The sequence below is a fragment of the Lagopus leucura genome, unplaced genomic scaffold, assembly GCF_019238085.1.
Source record: "Lagopus leucura isolate 7727_CA_CO unplaced genomic scaffold, USGS_WTPT01 35276-0_obj-0_obj, whole genome shotgun sequence".
In the NCBI taxonomy this organism is placed as follows: Eukaryota; Metazoa; Chordata; class Aves; order Galliformes; family Phasianidae; genus Lagopus; species Lagopus leucura.
This window is the reverse complement of record NW_024969268.1, coordinates 39,631-60,488: the sequence shown is the minus strand read 5'-3', so window position 1 is coordinate 60,488 and position 20,858 is coordinate 39,631. Positions and strand designations below refer to the sequence as shown.

At 49.4% G+C, this 20,858-nt stretch overlaps 1 protein-coding gene across 2 annotated transcripts in view; it reads left to right on the top strand.

The window, feature by feature from the left end:
* The window catches only part of MYO1D (myosin ID), a 70,330-nt gene that overhangs the window by 26,581 nt on the left and 22,891 nt on the right, over positions 1-20,858 (top strand). For both annotated transcript variants that reach the window (XM_042895002.1, XM_042895003.1), the window contains exons 15-19: positions 3,543-3,709; positions 6,534-6,741; positions 13,558-13,781; positions 14,928-15,072; positions 15,581-15,685. In XM_042895002.1, the coding sequence (XP_042750936.1) occupies positions 3,543-3,709; positions 6,534-6,741; positions 13,558-13,781; positions 14,928-15,072; positions 15,581-15,685 (849 nt within the window). The remainder of the gene's footprint in view (positions 1-3,542; positions 3,710-6,533; positions 6,742-13,557; positions 13,782-14,927; positions 15,073-15,580; positions 15,686-20,858) is intronic.

Genomic DNA, 20,858 nt, shown 5'->3' with positions numbered 1-20,858 from the left:
GGCTTCAGTCTTTGCTTTAAGGACTGACACAGGCAATGCTCCTGCAGGAGAGCATCTGAAGGTCCTTCCCTTTGCACACAGGTTGAGAGTTGGCACTGAGCTATTTGTGGATATATTTGTGGCATTTTTGGATATTGAGGTATTTGTGGATACCTTCACCGTATGAATCTGGACCTCACTCCATGTTATCTTTGTTTTCACATCTCCGTTACTTTAAAGGCTCTGAATTTCAGTGTGCCCAGAAAAGCAGATGCAGCATAGATAAGGGGCCTGAGGATGGACTTTGTGCTGTGTTCCTTTGGGCTGTGTCACCTGGGAGCCAAGCAGTGCAGTTGCTGCAGTCCTGGGGCAGAATGGCAGTCCAGGAATTCGTTGGTAGAATGAATTCTATCAGCAGCATCAGCACTATTGAAACCCATCGTTCAGGGGCTTCAGAGATGCCAATTCATTGAGCAGGAGCAGAACAGCAGAAACAACCCTTGAACTCTGCAGACACCGGAGCTCCAATGGCAGCTGGGTGTTTGGCTTGGACAGTTCTGCTTTGCTGTGTCCTGCTGTAGTGTGGGGCTGTGAGGAGCAGCAGAGCTCCGTGCCTTCATGGGGCGGTGCTGCCCAGCACGGATTTATGGCCGTGCTGCTCTGTCTGTGATGGTTTGTTGCAGTGGCTTTTCTTCTTCCCCTCACTGCTGACTCTGGGAGCCCTGGGGCTGACATGACTCTAAATGATGCGCTTCTGGAGGAGCTCTCTCTGGACATTCATCCTGGTTGTAATTCTTCTTCTTTTTCCTTTTCTCCCTTCTTTTTCCCCTTTGTTTTTCCCCTCTCTGTAGTTCCTTTTGCCTGTTATTTTTACTCTATCTTTATCTCTTGTCCATCCCTCTCCCATCCGGTTTGACAGGCTTCATCTCTACTAAGCCATAATGCCACTCCATCACCAGTTAGGGACAACCAGCTCAAATTGCCCATTCTACGTCCTGTCCTTTCTCCCATCCACCGTGCTCTGAACTGTGGAACAGAATTCTCCCAAGCAGGATCGTGGTGCAAAAACACTTTAATATCTAAAAATCACTCTGCTTCATTAAAAAAAAAATCAATTCCAGATAGACAACTGAGCAGCATTCAGAACTGGGGCCTTTGTGCCTCTGTATTTCAGTCTTCCATTTATAAAACGTGGCTCTGGGCTTGACAGCCTCCTGTGCAATAATGGGAGCTGCATAATTATCCCCCTGAAGAGCTGGGGCTGGTGGGATTGTGAGCGTGGAATAATCTCCTTTAGAATTTACCCTGCTAGCTGTCATTGCTGAGAGGCTTTAATTACACTGTAATTGTGCTGATAGATGATCTCCTGTCTGTGCAGGAACTTCCTATTCCTGTTTTCCAAAAGGAGAGCAGCATCTCGACTTCTGCCTTTTGTATCAGCTCTCATACAGTCACTCGCTCCTCTCTGGAAGTCGTGAAGGGTAAATCTTTTTGCATGGGGGCTTTGAATGACAAAGAGATGAGTGACAGCCCCGCAGAGAGAGCTGTGGCAGCAGAGGGGTTCTGCAGTGATAACAAATAGCTGTGAACCAAACGCTGTGATGTCCGATGAAGGACTCGCGCCGTTTCCCTGGGGGCAGAGATGTGTTTTGAGATCACAAATCGCAGGCTGCAGGTCCAGCAAACTCCTCCTCCTCCTCGCTAAGAGCTGCCATGACTGCATGGAGCCTCTGCATGGATTGGAAGTTCATCTGGGGCTGCTCCTGCCTTTGGTTTGACGCATGGCTGACAGCCAGATTCCCACGGCACAGCCGAGAAGTTGTCACCCACACACATTGCACGTCCTGAGAGCTGGTTGGAGCCTGCTGAGGGAACAAGGACCCCTGGAAACCTTGTTGCCTTCAGCAATTCGCAGGAGAAAGCTTAAAAAGATGAAGAGTTTTAAGAGATTCATGCATTAAATTGTTCTGTCAGGTTGTGTTTTAGCACAGCAAATAGAATAGGATCAGGCTGTGTCAAATTACTGCAGCAGAAGGAGGTGCACGAGGGAAGACCTCCCACAGAACAGGGCTGTCCCTTGGCTGTGTGGTGGCACGGAATGGTTTGGGCTGGGAGGGACCTTCTGGGTCCTGGGGAGGCTGTGCTCTCAACACTGCTTTGTTTTTTGAGGAATTGAAAAGAGAAGCCAGGTGAAGACTGTGCTGGAGACACACCAGGGTTGGGTTGGGAGGGACCTCAGAGGTTGTAGAACCATGAGTTCATGGCACCGTTGGGTTGGAGGGGACATTAAGGATTGTAGAACCATGGAATTGTTGGGTTGGGTTGAGTAGGTTTGGCTTGGAAGGGAACTTAGGGATTGTAGAAACATGGAATGGTTGAGTTGGGTTGAGATGTGTGGAGTAGGGTTGGGTTGGAAAGGACCTCAAAGATGGAGGCCATGGAATCACAGCACGGTTGTGTTGGAGGGACCTCAAAGATCCCAGGGCCATGGAATCACAGCATGGTTGTGTTGGAGGGACTTTAAGGATTGCTGAGCCATGGAATCACAGCTCTGCTGGGTTGGAATGGAAGCCCCCCCTCCCAATCCCTGCCATGGGCTGTGTGCCCCCCACCATCTGTGGCTCTGGGCACAGTGAGGGATGGGGCACCACCGCTGTGGGCAGTGCCAGGGCCTCTTAACGTCTCGTCTCAGTGCTGGGGCTGTGGTCATTCATCCCATTCCCATTTGTTAGTGTGTGCAGGCTTCATGTTCACGTCAGCACTGCGTGCTTCCACGTTGTGTCAGGGCTAGCTGGGTTATTTGGGGATGAGCCCATTTGTTCAGCATTACTGAAAGGAAAATGGCAATTTTGGGCCTTTCATATTATCCTGAGTTTAGGATGGTGACCTGAAATCACAGAAAATAGGACGAAGTCATCAACAAATCACAGAAAATAGGACTGGAGGGGACCTTGGGAACGCCTGGAGTTCAGTCCTGATTGAGGACAGCGCTGCTCCCCTTCCCTGTGCAGATGTGTGCAGTCTGCTCCTCTCCCCTGATGGGCTTCCTCCCCTCCACAGGCATTCTGCTCCCATGCTTGATCTGCTGATGTTCAACTTGAGCTGTTCTGTATTGTGCTTAAAGCCTTCTTTGTCCCAAACCAGAACTGCTGCATCTCTTTGTGTTCACCTTTCAGGTGCATTAAGGATGGAAGATGTTAGGTGCTGTCACCAGCATGGTTTTGTGGCTCAGCCCTTCTGAACTGATGCAATATTTCCTCGTTTTCTGGGTTTTCAGTCTTTCTGGTTCTTCTCTGAACTCGCTGATCTCCATTTCCATTCTGTTTGACCTTGAAAAATGAAAGACCGTGCTGTTATAAGGAACAGTTTTGCCTTTAAGAATCAGGCTTGGAGCCTTTGTGGGGTGTGCTGCTCTCCCTGCTGGGAGCATGGCAAGGGCTGACGATGGAGAGAAAGAACTGAATCAACTTCGAACCCCAGCGCGGTCGAAGCAGATTGGTTGTGAAGAGTGACAGCCGCTCTTTGCCAGCTTTGTGGACTCTTTCTTGTCTCTGTCCCTCTAGGAGCCCTATTACGTCCGCTGCATTAAGCCCAACGACAAGAAGTCCCCCCAGCTGTTTGACGAGGAGCGCTGCAGGCACCAGGTGGAGTACCTGGGATTGCTGGAGAACGTCAGGGTGCGAAGGGCAGGCTTTGCCTATCGCCAGACCTACCAGAAGTTCCTTCACAGGTAGGAGGGCAGCTGTGCTCTCAGGTCCATCATCCTCGCTGCTCGGGCTCCCCTTCTTTGTGCTGAACTCCTTTGCTGCGTTATTCTCTCCGTGGGGAATTGTAATGAGGTTCTTCCCCAGAGCATAACCCAAAAAACAGAGCTAATGAACTGCTGTTTTCTCTCTGCATCTTGTCTGATGGTTGCGGTGAGAGGGACGGGTGGATGCTGTGTGTCATGGGAAGTGCTCAGTCATAGGACTGTGTTCCAGTTGGAAGGGGCCGTTAAGGCTGTCTGTCCCAGTGCCTGCACTCAGTGGGGCACCCGCAGCTCTGCCAGCACTCAGAGCCCCTCCAGCTGAGCTGAGCATCCCCTGGGATGGGGCATCCATTGCCTCCCTGGGCTGCCTGTCCTGGAGCCTCCCTGCCCTCATTACACCCAATCTGCATCTCCCCTCTTCTGGTTTGAAACCATTTCCCTGTGTCTGTCAGTGGTGTGCAGTGACACCGCAAGTGCATGAGGAAACCTCTGGGCTTACAAAGTGGAAGTGTGGGAAAGGGATAATAGCATGGCCTCATTAAAGCATCTTTCTGATATCCTTTGCCCTCGTTACTCCTACCAGATCTGTGGCAAATTGAACGTTTTAGATTGTAATTTGTCTTGCAGCTTCAGTAAATTAGCGCAGATACTGAGGATTCATCCTCTTCAGATACTGAATTGGTTTTAACGCCTGTTATTGAATTGTATGAGGGAAAGTCCCTGAGGACAGGAAAAAAAGCCCGAACTGAGCAGGTGGGATGTGCCACATCAGACCCAAATGCCACGAGAGATGACAGAGGAGATTTGCCTGGGTGTTCCATGATACCTGAGGCAGAACAGGAGGTGAGGCTTATCACACAGCCTGCAGCCCTGTGTATCTGTTCTCCTGAACATTACGCAGAGGTTAGTGCTCACATCTGCCTTCGCACATGGAATTTGTTCCTTAAGACTTGTGTAATTACTATTAATATAAACAGCTGCTTTGTTTGTCATGAATATTTGATGAGCTCCTGTAAGCTTAAAGCCAGAAGTGCTGTTTGCAGCCAGCCAACCAAATTAGCATGTGGCAAGTGGTGGAGCTTTGAGGTGCTGCAGTGTTTGTTGTGCCGGAGCCTGCGGTCGGATCAGCATCTAAAGGATAAGAGCACACGCTGCGTTTGCGTACCACAGCAGTGCTCCCAGTGCAGCCTGCACTGAATCTTCTCAACCTGCCCCTCTTGAAGAGGTACGGATGTGACCTGTGGTGGGAGCTGCCCGCTCAGCAGCGTTTACTGAAGGGGGATCGCGAGGGATCACAACTGTGCAAATAAAGGAACTCTCCTCCAGGACAGAGTTGGTGCTGCTCAGCCTGCAGTACCCGAGGGCGACGATATTCCAAATAAAGCAGCGCTGGGGGCGTTTGGGAAGGGCTGCCTGGGGGAGCGGAGGAGCGGCGCCCGCGAGGCATCTGTGGCTGTAACCCAGCCCTTCCCCACAGCGGCATCCCAGGCCTATTTTCGGGCAGTGTTACACAGCATGGAAACAACACCGAGATCCCATCTGCTCTGCACTGAGTGCTCCCTCAATAAGTTTGCAGATGCCGAGGAGCTGGGAGTAGGTGTCAGTCTGCCTGAGGGTAGGAAAGCCCTACAAGGGATCTGCACTGAGGCCAGGGGGATGAGCTTCAACGAGACCAAGTGCCAGGTCCTGAGCTTCAGCCACAACAACCCCAGGCGACGCTACAGACCTGGGGCCTTGCGAGAGCTGGTGGTCTGCAGTTGTGCCAGGGGAGCTTCAGGTTGGACGCTGAGAACAATTAATTCTCTGGAAGAGTGGTGATGCAGTGACACAGGCTGCTCAGGGAGGTGGTGAAGTCGCCATCCCAAAGGTGTTCCAGAGCTGTGCAGATGTGACCCTTAGTGTTGGTGGCATGGCAGGGACGGGTTGGACTGGGGATCTTAGAGATCTTTCTAACCTTAGTGATTCTGAGACTCTGTGAGTCGTGGTGGCTTCATGGTTGGGCTGGATGAGCTTAGTGGGCTTCCCAACCTCAGTGATTCTGTGTCCAAGTGACCTTCTGAGCTGCCACCACGCTTAGGCAAAAGGAGAGGGGAAGGATTTAGGATGGCTCCTGCCTTGCTGTAATTAGTGGTGAGGTCAGGATTTGGCAGTGCTGCAACATCCTGCTCACACTTCAGCTCTCCAACGTCTCTCCCTATTTTTTTCTGGGCCCTGTTTAATAAAGCATGCATTTGTAGTGCTGTCCTGATCCTTTGGTTTCCCTTATTTAAGTGTCCTCAGGTGGAAGGTTTTCCTATTGAATTAATTACTGCAGGAACATTTTCCTGATGAGAACAGAAAAGAGAAACCAGCTTAAAATATTTATGCCCCATGAGTGCTTGTATCATGGGCTTTTAAATAGAGAGGTGGTTAAGTCTGTTGCAAGAGTGTTTTATTTGGATCATGAATGTGGGTAATACAGCAGCTAAAGCATCAGTTGTGTTTGTGTGTCCAGAAATGATACGTGGACGATCCAGCGTTGCTCTTTGCAGAGCTCTGTTGATGGAGCTCATCGCATTCATCAGTTCTGTGTCGATGAACTGAGCTCCTCACAGTGCTTGTTCTTTTCAGTGCCTTAAAATCACACCTCTTGCATTCCCTTGCTGTTCGGTTTTGGGGATCACATCTCCTACACAAACTGTCTCAGGATCTGCTGCACGTAATCAGCTGTATTTTGATTTAGCTAGTCATTATGCCTAAAAGATATTGAAGGTTGGTCTTCTGGAGAGCACAGAGGACAAGCGTGCATTGGAAATTGTGATTCCAGGTACAAGATGATCTCAGAATTCACCTGGCCAAACCATGACCTCCCTTCAGACAAAGATGCTGTGAAGAAGCTCATTGAGTGCCATGGGTTTCAGCATGATGTTGCCTATGGGAAGACCAAAATCTTCATCCGCACACCACGAACGCTGTTCACCTTGGAGGAGCTCCATGCCAAGATGCTCGTGAGGATTGTGCTCTTCCTGCAGAAGGTAAAGCTTCGCTTTGCTGCATCAAAAAGCTCAGCTCACGATCCTTAAAGCACCTTTTCTCAAGCTCCCTGTTGTTTTTTCTTGCTTCTTCATCGTGTTGCTGATGACTGAGCACAAAACGTTTGAGGTGAGTCATAGAATCACAGGTTTGTTTGGGTTGGAAGGATGCTTTCAAGTTGGTTCATGGAGCTTTGCGCGTACCTATTGCTGAGTCCTCCAAGGTAAATAAAACAAAGGCAGGCAAGGGATAGAAAATGAGGGGAAAGGAAGGAGTGATTTGTGTGTTGGTGGCAATTTCTTCCCATGGGAACTCACAGCAACAGCAGTATTGGGGTTGGCAGGAGCAGACATCACGAGAACGCAAGGATTACATCACAGCAAGAAGGAAAATGCTGCTGTGGGGCTCTGGCAATGCTGGCAGCAGTTTGGGTGGAAGGGTGGCAGAGTGGAGGTCATGTGCAGAGCTGCTGATAGAAGGCCCTTAGCATCACAAGGCTGTGACCCCAAGGTGCTGTGCAGGGGACCCCTGCATGTTCTCCCCCTTCTGAATATGGGATTTGATCTCAAGCTCTTCCTCATTTTACCCTCCAGGTAAATAATTTTACATTCTGCAACTTCAGTGCAAAGGCATTTTCAGGCTTTTCTTATGAAAATCCTCTTCTAAGCAATGGGACTTGGCAAATTCCTGAATCATTTGGGCTTAGGGGTGACTGTACAACAGAGGCTGGCTTGCAACCTCATTGCTTTGGCAATATGGTGTCATAGAGTTGTTGGAGTGGGAAGGGGCCCCAAAAGGTCATCTAGCCCAACTCCCTGCAATGGCTGTGCAGCAGAGGGGACAAAATACAAGAGCTGGTTCAAAAACTGTTCAGTGCCCAATAGTGTTGTTGTGTCAACAACGTGCTTGACCTGATTTCCCTTCTGGAAGTCAGTATGACCAACATGGAAGGAGACAATTGGAAGTCCAGGGTTGCATCTGCATTTGCATTGGTTGGGTGGTGGGTTGAAGTTGGTAGGTGTGGAATTGTGTAAGATGGAAGGCGATTTCTTCCTGCCGTTTTTGGTGTTTCTGCTGTTTTGCTGTTGGGTTTCATTCTGTGCTCCGAATCCAGTCCTCGTTTCCAGCTGTGCTCTGCTGCCGGTAGATGGGGCAGTCACAGACCAGCAGGAAGCAGCACAGTGGCAAATGAAATCTCAGACTGAGGATCTGAAGAGGCTCTGAAAACACTGGCAGTGTTGCCTGTGTCTAATTTTTGTTTTCAACTTGCTTTCAACTGTTAAAAATGCACACAAAAATGAAATTCTTGCTCCTTTACCCAACTGTAACTTTGCCTGTAAGCATGGCGCTGGGCCGGGGGCAGGGAGAGGTGCAGCCTGCCTCAGGTTGGGGTCCAGTAGCGTTTGTCTTTCAGTAATTTTAAATGAAAGGAAAATCTGCTGATAGCAATTCCATTTCTTGCTTATTTCAAATGTACATCTTCATTTCTAATTATATGTATTACACAACGTATTGCTCCCAAGGCTTTCAGAAAGAGATTCTGTGATTATCTTAGCAGCTTCATCATGTGAGTAACCCTTAACCCTTAACATCATGCCGCTTCCTTTGTTTGATAATGGTAAGAATTTGCTTCTGTGGTTGTTTTTCTTGGAAACGTTCCCGTATATTCATTAGCTTTGTAGAGGAGCGCTTTGTTCAAGAAAGCAGCTCAGCACGTGCAGCATGCAAAGCGATGCATCTTGTCAATATAATTTAGTGCACTATTCCAGAGCAGTTTTATCAAAGCGGTGCAGCTGCGTATGGTAATCGCTTCCCTAAATCTTCACTGCTCAGTGCAGAGGAGCAAAGGATTGCTCTCATCACCCAGCACCTCCTGGGCACGGGCGCTGTGTGTGCAAGACTCCGGCAGCAGGAGGAGAACCGTGGTTCCTGTTGGGACCCACTGGGGTCCTGTTGGGAACCACTGAGGATCTGCCATGAACGTCCCTTACCATCACCACGGCGTAGCTCCGCCTGATGGGGGGCAGCAGGAGGGAACTGCGACTGATTTGTAATTCAGAGTTCCCCCCCTTCTTTACAGCACAGCGTACTTCAGGTGAGCATCTGTGCTGGCAGAAAGAGGTCAGGGACGTGCCACAGGGCAGGACTCCCACCCTGCAGGTGCAGTGGGACACCTGAATGCTTGCTTATCATCTTTCCTCACCCAGGACGTGCTGTGAAAACACTTCTTTAACCAAAGTAGACATCAATATCCATTCATTGTTGGGTAAAGGAGGACAAGAGAGGATCAGGGTCACCCAAAGTAAGGCAAAGGTGCACGATTTCTGTGCGTATCTCATAGGATGCTGCAGTGTGAATTGCTGATGGCGATGAGCTTTTCCCATGGGCTGTGGGCCTTATGGGGCTGTGGGGCAAAACCAAACATCTGGTGATGGAGCTGCGATTATCAGTGTGTTTCTGGAATTGTTTTTCTCTTTCACCACAATGAACGCTGTCCTCCCTCGCATGCTTTCACGGCATTCCTGACCTTTGAACAAAAGTAAGCAGAATTTGCCAGAATTTCGGGAAGCTTTCAGGCAGGGCAGCAATGAGTGGCAGGAAAAATCCAGCCATCACTTCTCCCCGTCCATCGTTTCGTCCCTGCACACATCTCACATGCGCCCCTCGCCTGTCCCTGTGCTATTTGTATTTATTGCTGGGCACAGCCTTCTCGGTGCAATCTAATTAATCCGAGGTGACCCCTCTCTCCGCTCCACCTATTGGGATGTTGTTTCTATTAAGCAAAGCAATGGAACGAGCGCTGTTCAGCTGAGTCATGTGGAAAGAGAAAACAGCATTTAGTAAATGAAGCAGCCCTTCCCACTCGCTGTCTGTGCGTGCTGCAGTGCGATCCGCGGGAACCAGGAGGCTCTGATTTACAAACATGAAATTCCTCCGGTGGATCTGAATTTGGTTGTGTGAAATGCAGGTCCCAAAGCTGGCTGTGAATGTTGGCCATTCCATCCTGCCTCCATCGCCTCGCCCACTGCATCGCTCTGCAAGGAGCTGACCCTTCCAAGAGCCATCAGGAGCGGCATAATTAAAGCTCGCTTCTGATTTGCAGTGCCTCAAACTGCACGGGTTGACTTAAATATTTCATAACCTTTCCTGTTTGAGGCCCTTTAAAGCCGTGCAGAAGGGTTCATGGCTCTGTGAGTCCCTAGCTGGGTTTTGTTTTATCTTTTTCAGTTTGGATGCCTGGAGGGCAGCATGAAATATTGATCACAAAGCAGTGGGAGGAGGTGTGCTGTGCTACAGCAAGCATGAAATGGTTGGCCAAGGCTCGGTTAGTTGCAATGCTGCTCCAAAGTGTAGCACTGGTGTTTAATTCAGATGAGCTAAGTTGAAGTTCTTCAGTTCTAGTAGCTTTATTTAATCTTAGGAATCATTGCTAGGAGCTCAGCGAGTTTATGATCTGCTTTAAATCGTATATAATCATTTGAATTTGAGTTTATTAATTTTTCCTCAAAGCCATGTGAGTTAAACATCCTTCAGGAGAAGATTTCAGTGCTTCCCTTAAGATAAGGTCTGACTTTTGGTGTCGGTGAGAGTTCCATTTCTTTTTCACAGGATCACGGGGTGGTTGGAAGGAACCTTAAAGGTCATCCAGTTCCAACCCCAGTGCCACAGGCAGGGTTGCCACCTGATAACCTCTTTTTGTCCTGGTTTCCAAAGCTTTCTCTCCATCCGTCCTCAGCCTTAATTTCTGAATTGCCCTGTTAGTCTGTCATCACCTGAGCAAAGTGTGGAGAAGGCAGAGGTGATCGAAGGGAAGCTGGGAGATCTCAAGGGGGCAGTGGATGGGTAAAGGTTGGGAGGTGGAGCTCAGATGCACCGTTTCTTTCCATTTTGGTGCTGATTGTTACCCATTCCTATGCCCAACCTCTGCCCTGTCTCCTTGGGCAGCCCTTCATGTGGAGGACCGCTCTCTCACAGTGTCCTGCATGAAGTCTCTTGCTCTCACTTGGTCACAGAATCCTAGGATAGCTGGGTTGAAAGGGACCTCATTGAGCTCCAACCCACCTGCCGTGGGCTGGCTGTGCCCCACTAGAGCAGCTTGCCCAGGGCCGCGTCCATCCTGGCCTTGGTCATTGGATGCCGCAATAATTGACAACAAAATTCATTGCTTTTGAGTCTGCTTTCCAGTTTTTCACTATAAAACTCATCTTCCAACAGGGTTTTCATGAGCTTCCCATGGGTTTGCCCCATGCTGCTGACATTCCACATTGATGACAGCCACAGCTTTATTCTTGTGACCATGACCAGTTCTCTCCCACCCTCCTCAAATCCTTCGTGCACCTCCACCATCCTCACCCCCCTGAAACACTGCCAGATCCTCCTACCTGTTGGCTTGGGACCCAGCATCGCGGGGCCGTGCTTGGCTGGGAGCTTGGTTTGGGATTTGGAGATGGGACAAAGCAGATGGTCTTGAACTCCTTCCAGCAGTGTCACTCTGATTTGAGCCCCTGCCACTGATTGCTCCTGTAAGACCTTGCCTCTTGGGGTCTTCTCTTTGTCAGGTTTGGCCGAAGCTGGATGGAGTCAGAAGATAAAGCAATCAGTGTCAGCCTGGGACAGTTACAGACTTGTCTCTGCAAAAATGATTACGAACTGTAAACTTAGAAAACAAATACAGTGCCTGTGAGTTTGGTTTCTCATTACTTTTGGAACGAGCTGCCAGTGCGGCTGTTAGGAAGGCCCTCACCAGGAGCGAGGTTACCCAGTGCTGACAGCTTGATTGGAGGATGTGTTTTTCATTAAGAGCCGACTGTTTGTGTGCAGCCAAGGGACGCCCTGGGCTGGATAATTGGGTTTGGAAGGCTCCTGTTGGTAGCGTTGTGACACTTCTGGCTGCGAAGCCAATTTCTGCAGCACTGCAGCTGATACAGCATCGGGGCAATCTGTTACTGTGCCTCTGTTCCACCCGTCTGGAAAAAAAACCCTGCCAGAGAGGCTTTCCTCAAGAACGTGTCTGCTGCAGCACAGGGGAGCGAATTGAGGCCTCGTTCTGTGTCCAAAACAGCTCAGAATGTGTGCTTGTTCTCTTGTGATGGTTTAGGAGGTCAGAAGGCTGCTCAGCCGCTGCACCCCTCGTTCACCATTTCTGTTCTTTTGAAATTAACAAGTAGGAAGTTGGTGGTAGGTTTTTTATCTTATCTGGTTTGCTGCCGACGTGCTTTCTGCAGGTATGTTTGGTGCCAGTTTGTTCTGTGCAGATGATGCTGCCTTCCCCCCGTCTGCCCAATGCTTCGTAGTGCAATTAAGGAAGGTGTTAGATATTATTTTCCTGTGGCTGTATGTGTATGATGTTTAGATTTTCAGTACCAATCCGCTGTTCCTTGCTCATCTCCCTTTGTCTCACTGCCAGTTTTGTTTGGCTGTACAACACTGCTGCTGTATTGCTGTTGTTACAGTGATTTCTGCACTTCTTTGCTCTTGCTTTTTCCCAGTTTGGCCTTCATCATGTTCTGCTGAATGGATGGTGTGTGGGGTGATCTCGTGCTGCATCAAGGACTGCTTTCTATCTTGGGGTAAAGTTGCATACCTGCAGTTTAGCATGCTGAAAGCGAATGGTGGATCGGCTTGATGTTACCATGGGGTGTTTGGGCAACGTGACGTGGCTCCTGGGTCTGTTTTGGAGGGGCAGAAGGCTGGAGGAGTACGAAGAGGGACTCTGAGAGAAGGTGGAAGGAGGAGTTCTTTGCTTTTCTTGAGAAGGAACCCAAAGTTTCTGCTTCCTCTTTGAATGTTCAGAGTATAGAGAAAAGCTCCTTCACATCTGCTCTGCCTCTTCTACATATGGCTGTTCTCAGCCACACAGCAGGGTTATCGGTAGGGCTGTCAGGAGAACCTTTGACATCAGCTTCATCAGGAGTATGCTATGTTGGAGATCACCCTGGTAATTAATTAATTCTTCTGTAACCAGAAGGCTTGATAGCATCAGTGGAGCTCCGGGATCTTTCTCGAGAGGCATCAGCTCCCAGCAGGGCCTGCAGCGGGTGGTGCTGCACTCGTTCTGTGCAAGAGGCTCCTTATCCTTCAGTTTAATCCTACGAGGAAGCAGAAATGCAGTCTTCATCCTGGTGGGTGGTGGTGGAGGGAAAGGACAGCTGTGCACCAACTCAGGGAGCCGTCGACACCGCGAGCTGTTGTCATAAGTCAACATTGCATGTCATCATGTGTCGTGAATGGCTGTCATCCATTGTCACGAGTCACTGCCCAGTGTCCTGCTGTGGTGCTGTGCATCGTCCTGAGTCAACTTCACCTGTTGTCATCTGGCATCGTTAACGTGTCGTCACATGTCATGACGTGTCATTGCCTGTCACTGCATGTCATTGACGTGTGTCGTCATGTCGTGACGTGTCATTGCCTGTTGTGAGTTGTGGATGTGTGTCGTCATGTCGTGGCGTGTCTTTGATGTGTGTCGTCATGTTGTGACCTGTCATTAACGTGTGTCGTCAGTGTCATGACGTGTCTTTGTCGTGTGTTGTCATGTCATGACGTGTCACTGTCATTGTGAGTGGATATCGCATGCCATCATATATCGTGATGTGTTGTTGTCTGCCACCAAATGTCGTGTCACTGTCCATCACACCAAGTTGCACAGTGCCAGGAGCAGCTCAGCCCACCCATGTTTTTCCAGCCAAATCCTATTGGCACGCCAAAATCTCGCTCTTTAAAGCTGATGACTGCTGTGCGTAGGGATGGAGAGGAATAAAGAGGCGTTTCCTTCCTTCCTTCCTTCTGACGCCGTCCTCTGTCCTCTCTGTGGCTCTCAGGTCTGGAGGGGCACCTTGGCTCGGCTCCGCTACAAGAGGACGAGGGCTGCCCTCACGATCCTCAGGCACTACCGCCGCTACAAGGTGAAGTCCTACATCCACGAGGTCGCCCAGCGCTTCCGCAACGTCCGATCCATGAAGGATTATGGCAAGCATGTGCAGTGGCCCACGCCACCCAAAGTGCTGCACCAATTTGAAGAGGCGCTCCAGGCGATTTACCACAGGTACAAATGAGAACATGACTCTGTTCGGTCTAAGAGAGGACTGAACGGTTCATACTTGATCCGGAAAATTTGGGGAGATGACTGGAGGACATTAACTGGGCAGCAAAAATGAAGATGTTGGAGTCACAGGACAGTTATGGTTGGAAAAGACCTCTGAGATCACCAAGTCCAACATCAACCCCTCCCCACGTAGTGGGCTCTGATACCCTGACCAGGCAAATAATTGTCCTGTTTCAGAGATTTGGTCACGATGGACACCACGCTTCCTTACTTAGTCCCAATTAAGACTTTCTAATCAATTTTGAAAGAAAAGAGCAGCTGGTGGTTGGCAGAAGGAGAGAGAAAAATGAATCTTTTAGAGTCCCTTGAGACTTTTATAGTAAGTCAATACTACTTTGAAGTAAATTAAACAACATACCGCTATCCACTGTATGCACTGTGTGGAAGAGTTGTTTTATACATTCATTGCAACCTCCTTAATGACCAAAAGCCAGTGACTTTTTTCTTTGGCAAGTCTTGTTATTGCAGACAGGAGGGGTGTCAAGAGCTCTGACTCCAGTTTGAAAAATGATATCTTCTGAAAGTTATGAACAAAGGAAATATTGGCTGGACGAGGCCTCTAGGGATCTGTAGGGCCATCTGCTTGAAGCAGAATACCACCAGCACTAGAGCAGGTTGGCCTTGTTTTTCTTCCCAGCTGTCTCTTGAATGCTGTCCATGACCTATTGGGTAGTGTCCTGCTTTCTGAATAAGCTCAATTATCATCATCACCAAATTTTAGTCGATAAAGACTTTTCACAGCGTTGGTCCTACAGAGCCAATGTTCTTGCTGAAGGCGGTGGAGTAACGAATGTTCTGGTCTGTCCTCTTTCATGTTACAGTTGGTTAGATTTCAATTGTAGGACCAAATTTGGCTGTAGAAAAGGAATGGTGTTTTAAATGAGCTAAAAAATGAGCTTGCAAAAACTGTATTGCCAACAGATCTATCAGTGCCAACAGTGCTATCAGTTCACTTCTGGGCACCAGAGGGATGTGGGGAAGCGTGCCAGCCAAATTTGGTAGGAGCTAAAGGTGATGTGTCATGTAAGCTGGAAACTTCAGGGCACTTGGTACAGATGTGAGCCTGACTCGAGCTTTATGTGGCAGGTGGAGAGCAGGGGAACTCATCCGGAGCATCCCTCCTAAGGACCTACCTCAGCTGCGGGCCAAGGTTGCTGCCATGGAGGTGCTGAAGGGTCACCGAGCAGATTTGGGGCTGCAGAGAGCGTGGGAGGGGGATTACATCGCACTGGTGAGCACACAGAGGAACCGATGGAGGTCAGAGGGGTCTGGGGCTCAGGAAACCAAAAGGGTGGAAATTTGGGAACGTGGCTGTTGGTTTCTTGGAAGGGATAACACTGCAGGTTAATTTTCCAGAACATACCGAGCCTGGTTTGAGTGAGCATCCCAAACAGCATTAAAGGGTGGTGAGCAACGCCATCAGCTGGCTCATCAAATGGCCAGACCTGGGAGGGAGGTTGGTGTAAGGCTGAAATGCAGCGGGATGCTAAAAGCAGCACTAAATGGAAAGGAACAAAGACATTATCTCGAGGCAACTTGCAATACTTTCTACTCCGTCCTTCCTCCAAGCGTTTTGTTTTGTTCAGGCTCCCTCTGAAAGCACGTAAAACTCTGCTGCTCTCCAGAGGGGTGGGAGGAAGCTTCTGATGAGGTGGTGCAGCTGCAGTCCTGCCCTGACGCCGTGCAGTTGCTGTCCCCAGTGAGCACAAAGAGTGACAAGCCCGTCTTTGCTCTTGCAGAGGCCGGATCACCCTCAGAGCACGGGCGCCTTCCTCCCTGTTGCCACCGAGCTGAAACGGAAAGACAAATACATGAATGTTCTCTTCTCGTGTCACGTCCGCAAGGTGAGCTGGGTGGGGATGCTTTGGGGCTGGGTGGCATTGTGTGATGCCAATGGAGGGATGGCAGGACTGCAGATACCTCTACAGATGCCCTCCTAAGTAGTCCCGTGTTAATTGACTGCTGTTAATCGGCTGTGATTTTTGGTGGATCCGCAGCTCAGAACCTATTGCACCAAAGGGTGCTTGGAGGGACCTCTTTGTTGCAGAGGAATGAATAAAGTCACTTGATTCTGTGTAGCTGGCTTGGATCTGAGAGCAGAATTCTGCCTCTTTGGTAGGAAAGCCTTAAAAACTCATCAGAAAAAAACATACTTGGATTTTTCTGGTGTGTGCAGTGCTACTGTGATGTACAGAGTTCTCCTAAGGTCTGCTATGGGTGGTTTCTGACGATGCTGTTTGAGTGTCCATCAGGAGAGAATATTTTGAGCTTTATGAACCCATCAGACACAAACCTTCCGATGGCCACTGATGCTGGATGCTCTCCAGAAGCCACGGATCTGTGCTGTTTGCACACAGTGGACGCGGGGGGTTGGCCTCCCCTTGCCAGACGTGTATTGGGGATTCTGCAAGTACCTTCAATAGCAACAGCATTCTTTTTGCAGTGAGTAATGTCCACTTTGTAATGGAACTTCTTTCCTCGTGGCAATGATGTTTATACAACAGAAAGTGATTGCTGTACATAAAAGCAGAAATCTCTTCTTGCTTCCCACTATTTCAGCAGAGGAGCCCATTGCTTTCAACACTCTCTTTTTGAAAGTTGCTAATTAAATGAGTGATTTGAGTGAGTATTGGGTTGTAGTGCCAGGACTGGGAGAGTCTCAGACCTCACCTGTACAGCATTGGACGCACTTTGTGTAGAATCTGATGGAGATACTGAAGAATTTCACCTTACATTTTTGTTCGTTTGGGCTGAAAACAAAGAAATTCCCATTGCAGTTGGTTTAATAAATCAGATCCAAATGGTTGCTGTTTCTACTTAAAACTGGAATAACTGTAAAAATACAACATTCAGTTCTTAACGACGTGATAGTTATTTTTAATAGGAAAGAAATGGTCGTTTTTAATAGGGGTAGAGTGATGGTGAGGGAAATTACTCAGCACGTATGTAACACATGCAGCCCGCTGTGGGAGTTCAGTGCTGCTCACTGTTATGCAACGTTTAAGCTTTTAAGTACTTAGGTTTTTGTCACTTCTGAGTCAGCTTTAAAGGACGGCCTCCTGCATGGGCAGCAGAGAGAGGTTTCTGACACACGGATCCTTCCCTTCTCCTTTCCAGCGGTTGCAGCGCAGCTCTGAGCGCCCGTCCCTGGCGCTGCCCTCATGCCTGGCGCTGCCGTTTCATTCCTAGGGATCTGCCCTAGAACAAACAGATGTGTTTGGTGACAGCACAACGCGTCAGGGAAGCGTTGGCCTTGAGGAAACCAGGAGCGCCTCCTCCTTCGTGAGGGAGGTGGGGATGGTGGGGAGGGGTGGGGGTTGGACTTGGTGATCTGGGAGGTCTTTTCCAACCTTGATGATCCGATGGTTCCCAAACAAATGGATGAAGTAATTTCGTGCTTGCTGCTCAGAACAGCTCTGTAGGATCCTTGATGACATACATGAGGCCGTTTCAGAGTATCTCTACATTTAAACCCAAAAGCAGTGAGCAGTGGGTGTGATAACTGCTCGAACGAACCATTTGTCTGCCTTCCCTCTTGGGTGAAGAAAAAATGTCCAAAGCCTAAAGTCAACCAGAGAGAGGAACAAATAGCCCTGAACTTTGAAAGCCAACAAGACAAAGATTTGACATTTCAAGATCTGCCATCGAGATCTTTCCAAACAACGCACCCAGGGAATCTAAATTAGATGTGAGCCTCGGATTTGCCAACTAAGCAAGGGGAAAAATTGTAGCCTGTAGCCGTGGTTGGAGTAGACAAACAGTGCTGACTTTCACCTCCAGTGTCAGGTGTCTGATCCTCAGAACTCTCAGGTAATTGCAGTCTAATGCTCTTCTTTCTTTGAAAAGAAATGACATTAAGAGGATAAACACAGAGCAGCTTGAATAGGCACCAGTTAAGCCTAGAGTTCAGGTATTTAAAAATGTTGATGTGAAGAGCATATCCGTTGTGAGCTGCAGGATGTTTGCTAAGCAGTGACTTCTCGGAGGCGGTTTTTTTTAGCTGCTGATTGACGTTGTTCTGGAGAAGTCAGGAAGGCAAAAGCAACTCGCAGCAGCTCTTAAGTATCGATAACTGCTTGGGTGTGCGGGGTCTTAATTCTGACAGCTTGATACGAATAGCAGCGATGAATCTGCTTGGGCCAAAGCTTTGTAGCTCTTTTTATAGAGCGCCTGCGAAGAAGCTTTGATGCTGTGTGATGGAAGTGTGTGTGTTTGCGTTCTGGCAGTGGGTACAGGTGGGAGCAGGTCATTTTCCTGTGGAAAAATACATCTTTTGCTGAGTGTGGTGGTGCTCTTTATTTTTCAGCTTTTTTTTGCCTCGGGAAACCAAATGCATATTTCATGCGTTCTGCCAGATTTTGTTTTATCACCTAGGAAACAACAATTCCTCCTATTTTTAGGACACGTCTTTTCTTCCTGTTGCTCTTGTCGTTTGTGGCACTGCTCTCCCTCGAGAGCTCCATCTCCAAAGCCGCTGCTCTCAGCCCTGGGGCGACCTGGAAAACTTGTTTGAAGGTTTTCTGCTGTAGGCTGGACCTTCATTTTTCTCTATCAGCTGAAGGAAGCTAAGGAAGCTAAATTAAGTCTGATTCCCATTTGGATCAACGGGGATATAAATAAAAGAAGCCCAGAAGGTGCAGAGAACACAGTGCTAGGAAGGGCACGATCAGTATCTGAGAACACAAGGGCTGTCTCCACTCCTACAAAACCAGAGAACAGTGGCATTTGCAATTGCGCTGGCATGTGGCTGCATCTCTTCTGTGCGTGCTTCCCCACGTGGCACTGAGGGCACAGCACCAGCTGGTTACGTTGGTGTGTCACAGGTGCAAAACCACCTGAAGGTGCTGACAACTGGAGAAAAGGAGGTTATCAGGAGTAGTCAGCACAGGTTCACCAGGGGGAGGTCGTGCTTGACCAACCTGGTGGCCTTCTATGATGTTGTCTCTGGCTGGGTGGATGGGGGCAGAGCAGTGGATGTAGTCTACCTTGATTTCAGCAAGGCTTTTGATACTGTCCCCCACAACATCCTTATAACAAAGCTGAGCGAGTGTGGGATACATGAGTGGACAGTGAGGTGGGTTGAGAACTGGCTGACTGGCAGAGTGCAGAGGGTCGTCGTTGGTGGTGCAGAGTCCGGTTGGAGGCCTGTAAGCAGCGGTGTTCCTCAGGGGTCGGTGCTGGGTCCGGTCTTGTTCAACATCTTCATCAATGACCTTGATGAGGGGATAATGGCCACCCTCAGCAAGTTTGTGATGACACGAAGTTGGGAGAATTGGCTGAAGGCCGTGCTGCCATTCAGCGAGAGCTGGACAGGCTGGAGAGCTGGGCAGAGAAAAGCCGGATGAGGTTTAACAGAAGCAAGTGTAGAGTCTTGCATCTGGGGAGGAATAATTGCATGCACCAGTACAGGTTGGGGGATGAGCTGCTGGAGGGGAGCTCTGCGGAGAGGGACCTGAGTGTCCTGGTGGACGACAGGTCGGCCGTGAGCCAGCAGTGTGCCCTTGTGGCCAAGAGGGCCAGTGGCATCCTGAGGTGCATTAAAAAGAGCGTGGCCAGCAGGTCGAGGGAGGTGATCCTCCCCCTCTGCTGTGCCCTGCTGAGGCCTCATCTGGAGCACTGCGTCCAGTTCTGGGCTCCCCAGCACAAAACAGACAGGGATCTCTTGGGAAGAGTCCAGCGGAGGGCCACCAAGATGGTGAGGGGCCTGGAGCATCTCTGCTATGGGGAAAGGCTGAGTGAACTGGGTCTGTTCAGCCTTGAGAAAAGAAGGCTGAGAGGGGACCTGATCCAGGTCTATAAATATCTAAGGTGTGGGGGGCAGAATGGTGAGGCCGGACTCTTTTCAGTGGTGAGTGGAGACAGGACAAGGGGAAACGGCCAGAGACTGCAGCATAGGAAGTTGTGCACAAATGTGCGAAGGAACTTCTGTACAGTGAGGTGAGGAGCACTGGAACAGGCTGCCCAGGGAGGTGGTGGAGTCTCCTTCTCTGGAGATGTTCCAGACCTGCCTGGATGCCGACCTGTGCGACCTGCTGTAGGGAACTGCTTTGGCAGGGGGTTGGACTCGATGAGCTCTGGAGGTCCCTTCCAACCCCTACAATTCTGTGATTCTGTGACAGGCTGTGTCACCATCCCTGGGGTGTTCTGTGCCAATGTGGCACTGAGGGATGAGGTCAGTGGGCAGGGTGGGGGTGGCTTGGGGTTGGACCTGGGGATCTCAGAAGTGTTTCCCAACCTTAATGTTCTGTGATTCCAAGAGCAGACGTGGTGGGACGAGCTGGGATTGGACAGGAGCATCTCAGTGGTCTTCTCCAACCTTTATGATTCTGTGATCTGATGTCTGTGTGAGGTGGATCACTGCCTGAGGAAGCCCTGTTTGACCTCCAGGCCATGCAGCTGTCCTGTAGGCTGCACCACCAAACCGTGGTGTGAGTGTGACAGCTCAGAGATCAGTAGCTCTGCTTTCACCCTGCTTTCTCTTTTGCTTTTGCAAAGACTTTACCTGGGGACTGTTTAGCACAGCCTCCCAAAGAGTTTATTCTCCTTTTGTGTAATATTTCCTTGATGAATTAATTGTAATGCTAGAGAGAGAGATGTGTTTCCTCAGTGAAAACCCTACTGGTAGAGCCTAATGTCACCAGTGGTCTGGAAGAGTGGTGAGCTGCAGGGGGATGGGGGGATTTCACAGAATCATGGGATGGCTTAGATTGGAAGAGACTGTAAGGATCATAAAACGATGGGATCATGGGATGTTGGGATTGGAAAGGATCTTAAAGATCACAGAACCATGGAATTGTTAGGTTGGGTTGGGTTGGGTTGGGTTGGGTTGGGTTGGGTTGGGTTGGGGGGACCGTAAGGGTCGTAGAACCATGGAATAATTGGGTTGAGTAGGATGGGTTGGAAGGGACCTTAAAGGTCATCTGTTTCCAACCCCCAGTTTATGAGATCTGTGTAAAAAGAGCAAACAAATAAAGAATCTTACAATGGATTGGGTTGGAAGGGACCTCAGAGGCTTGA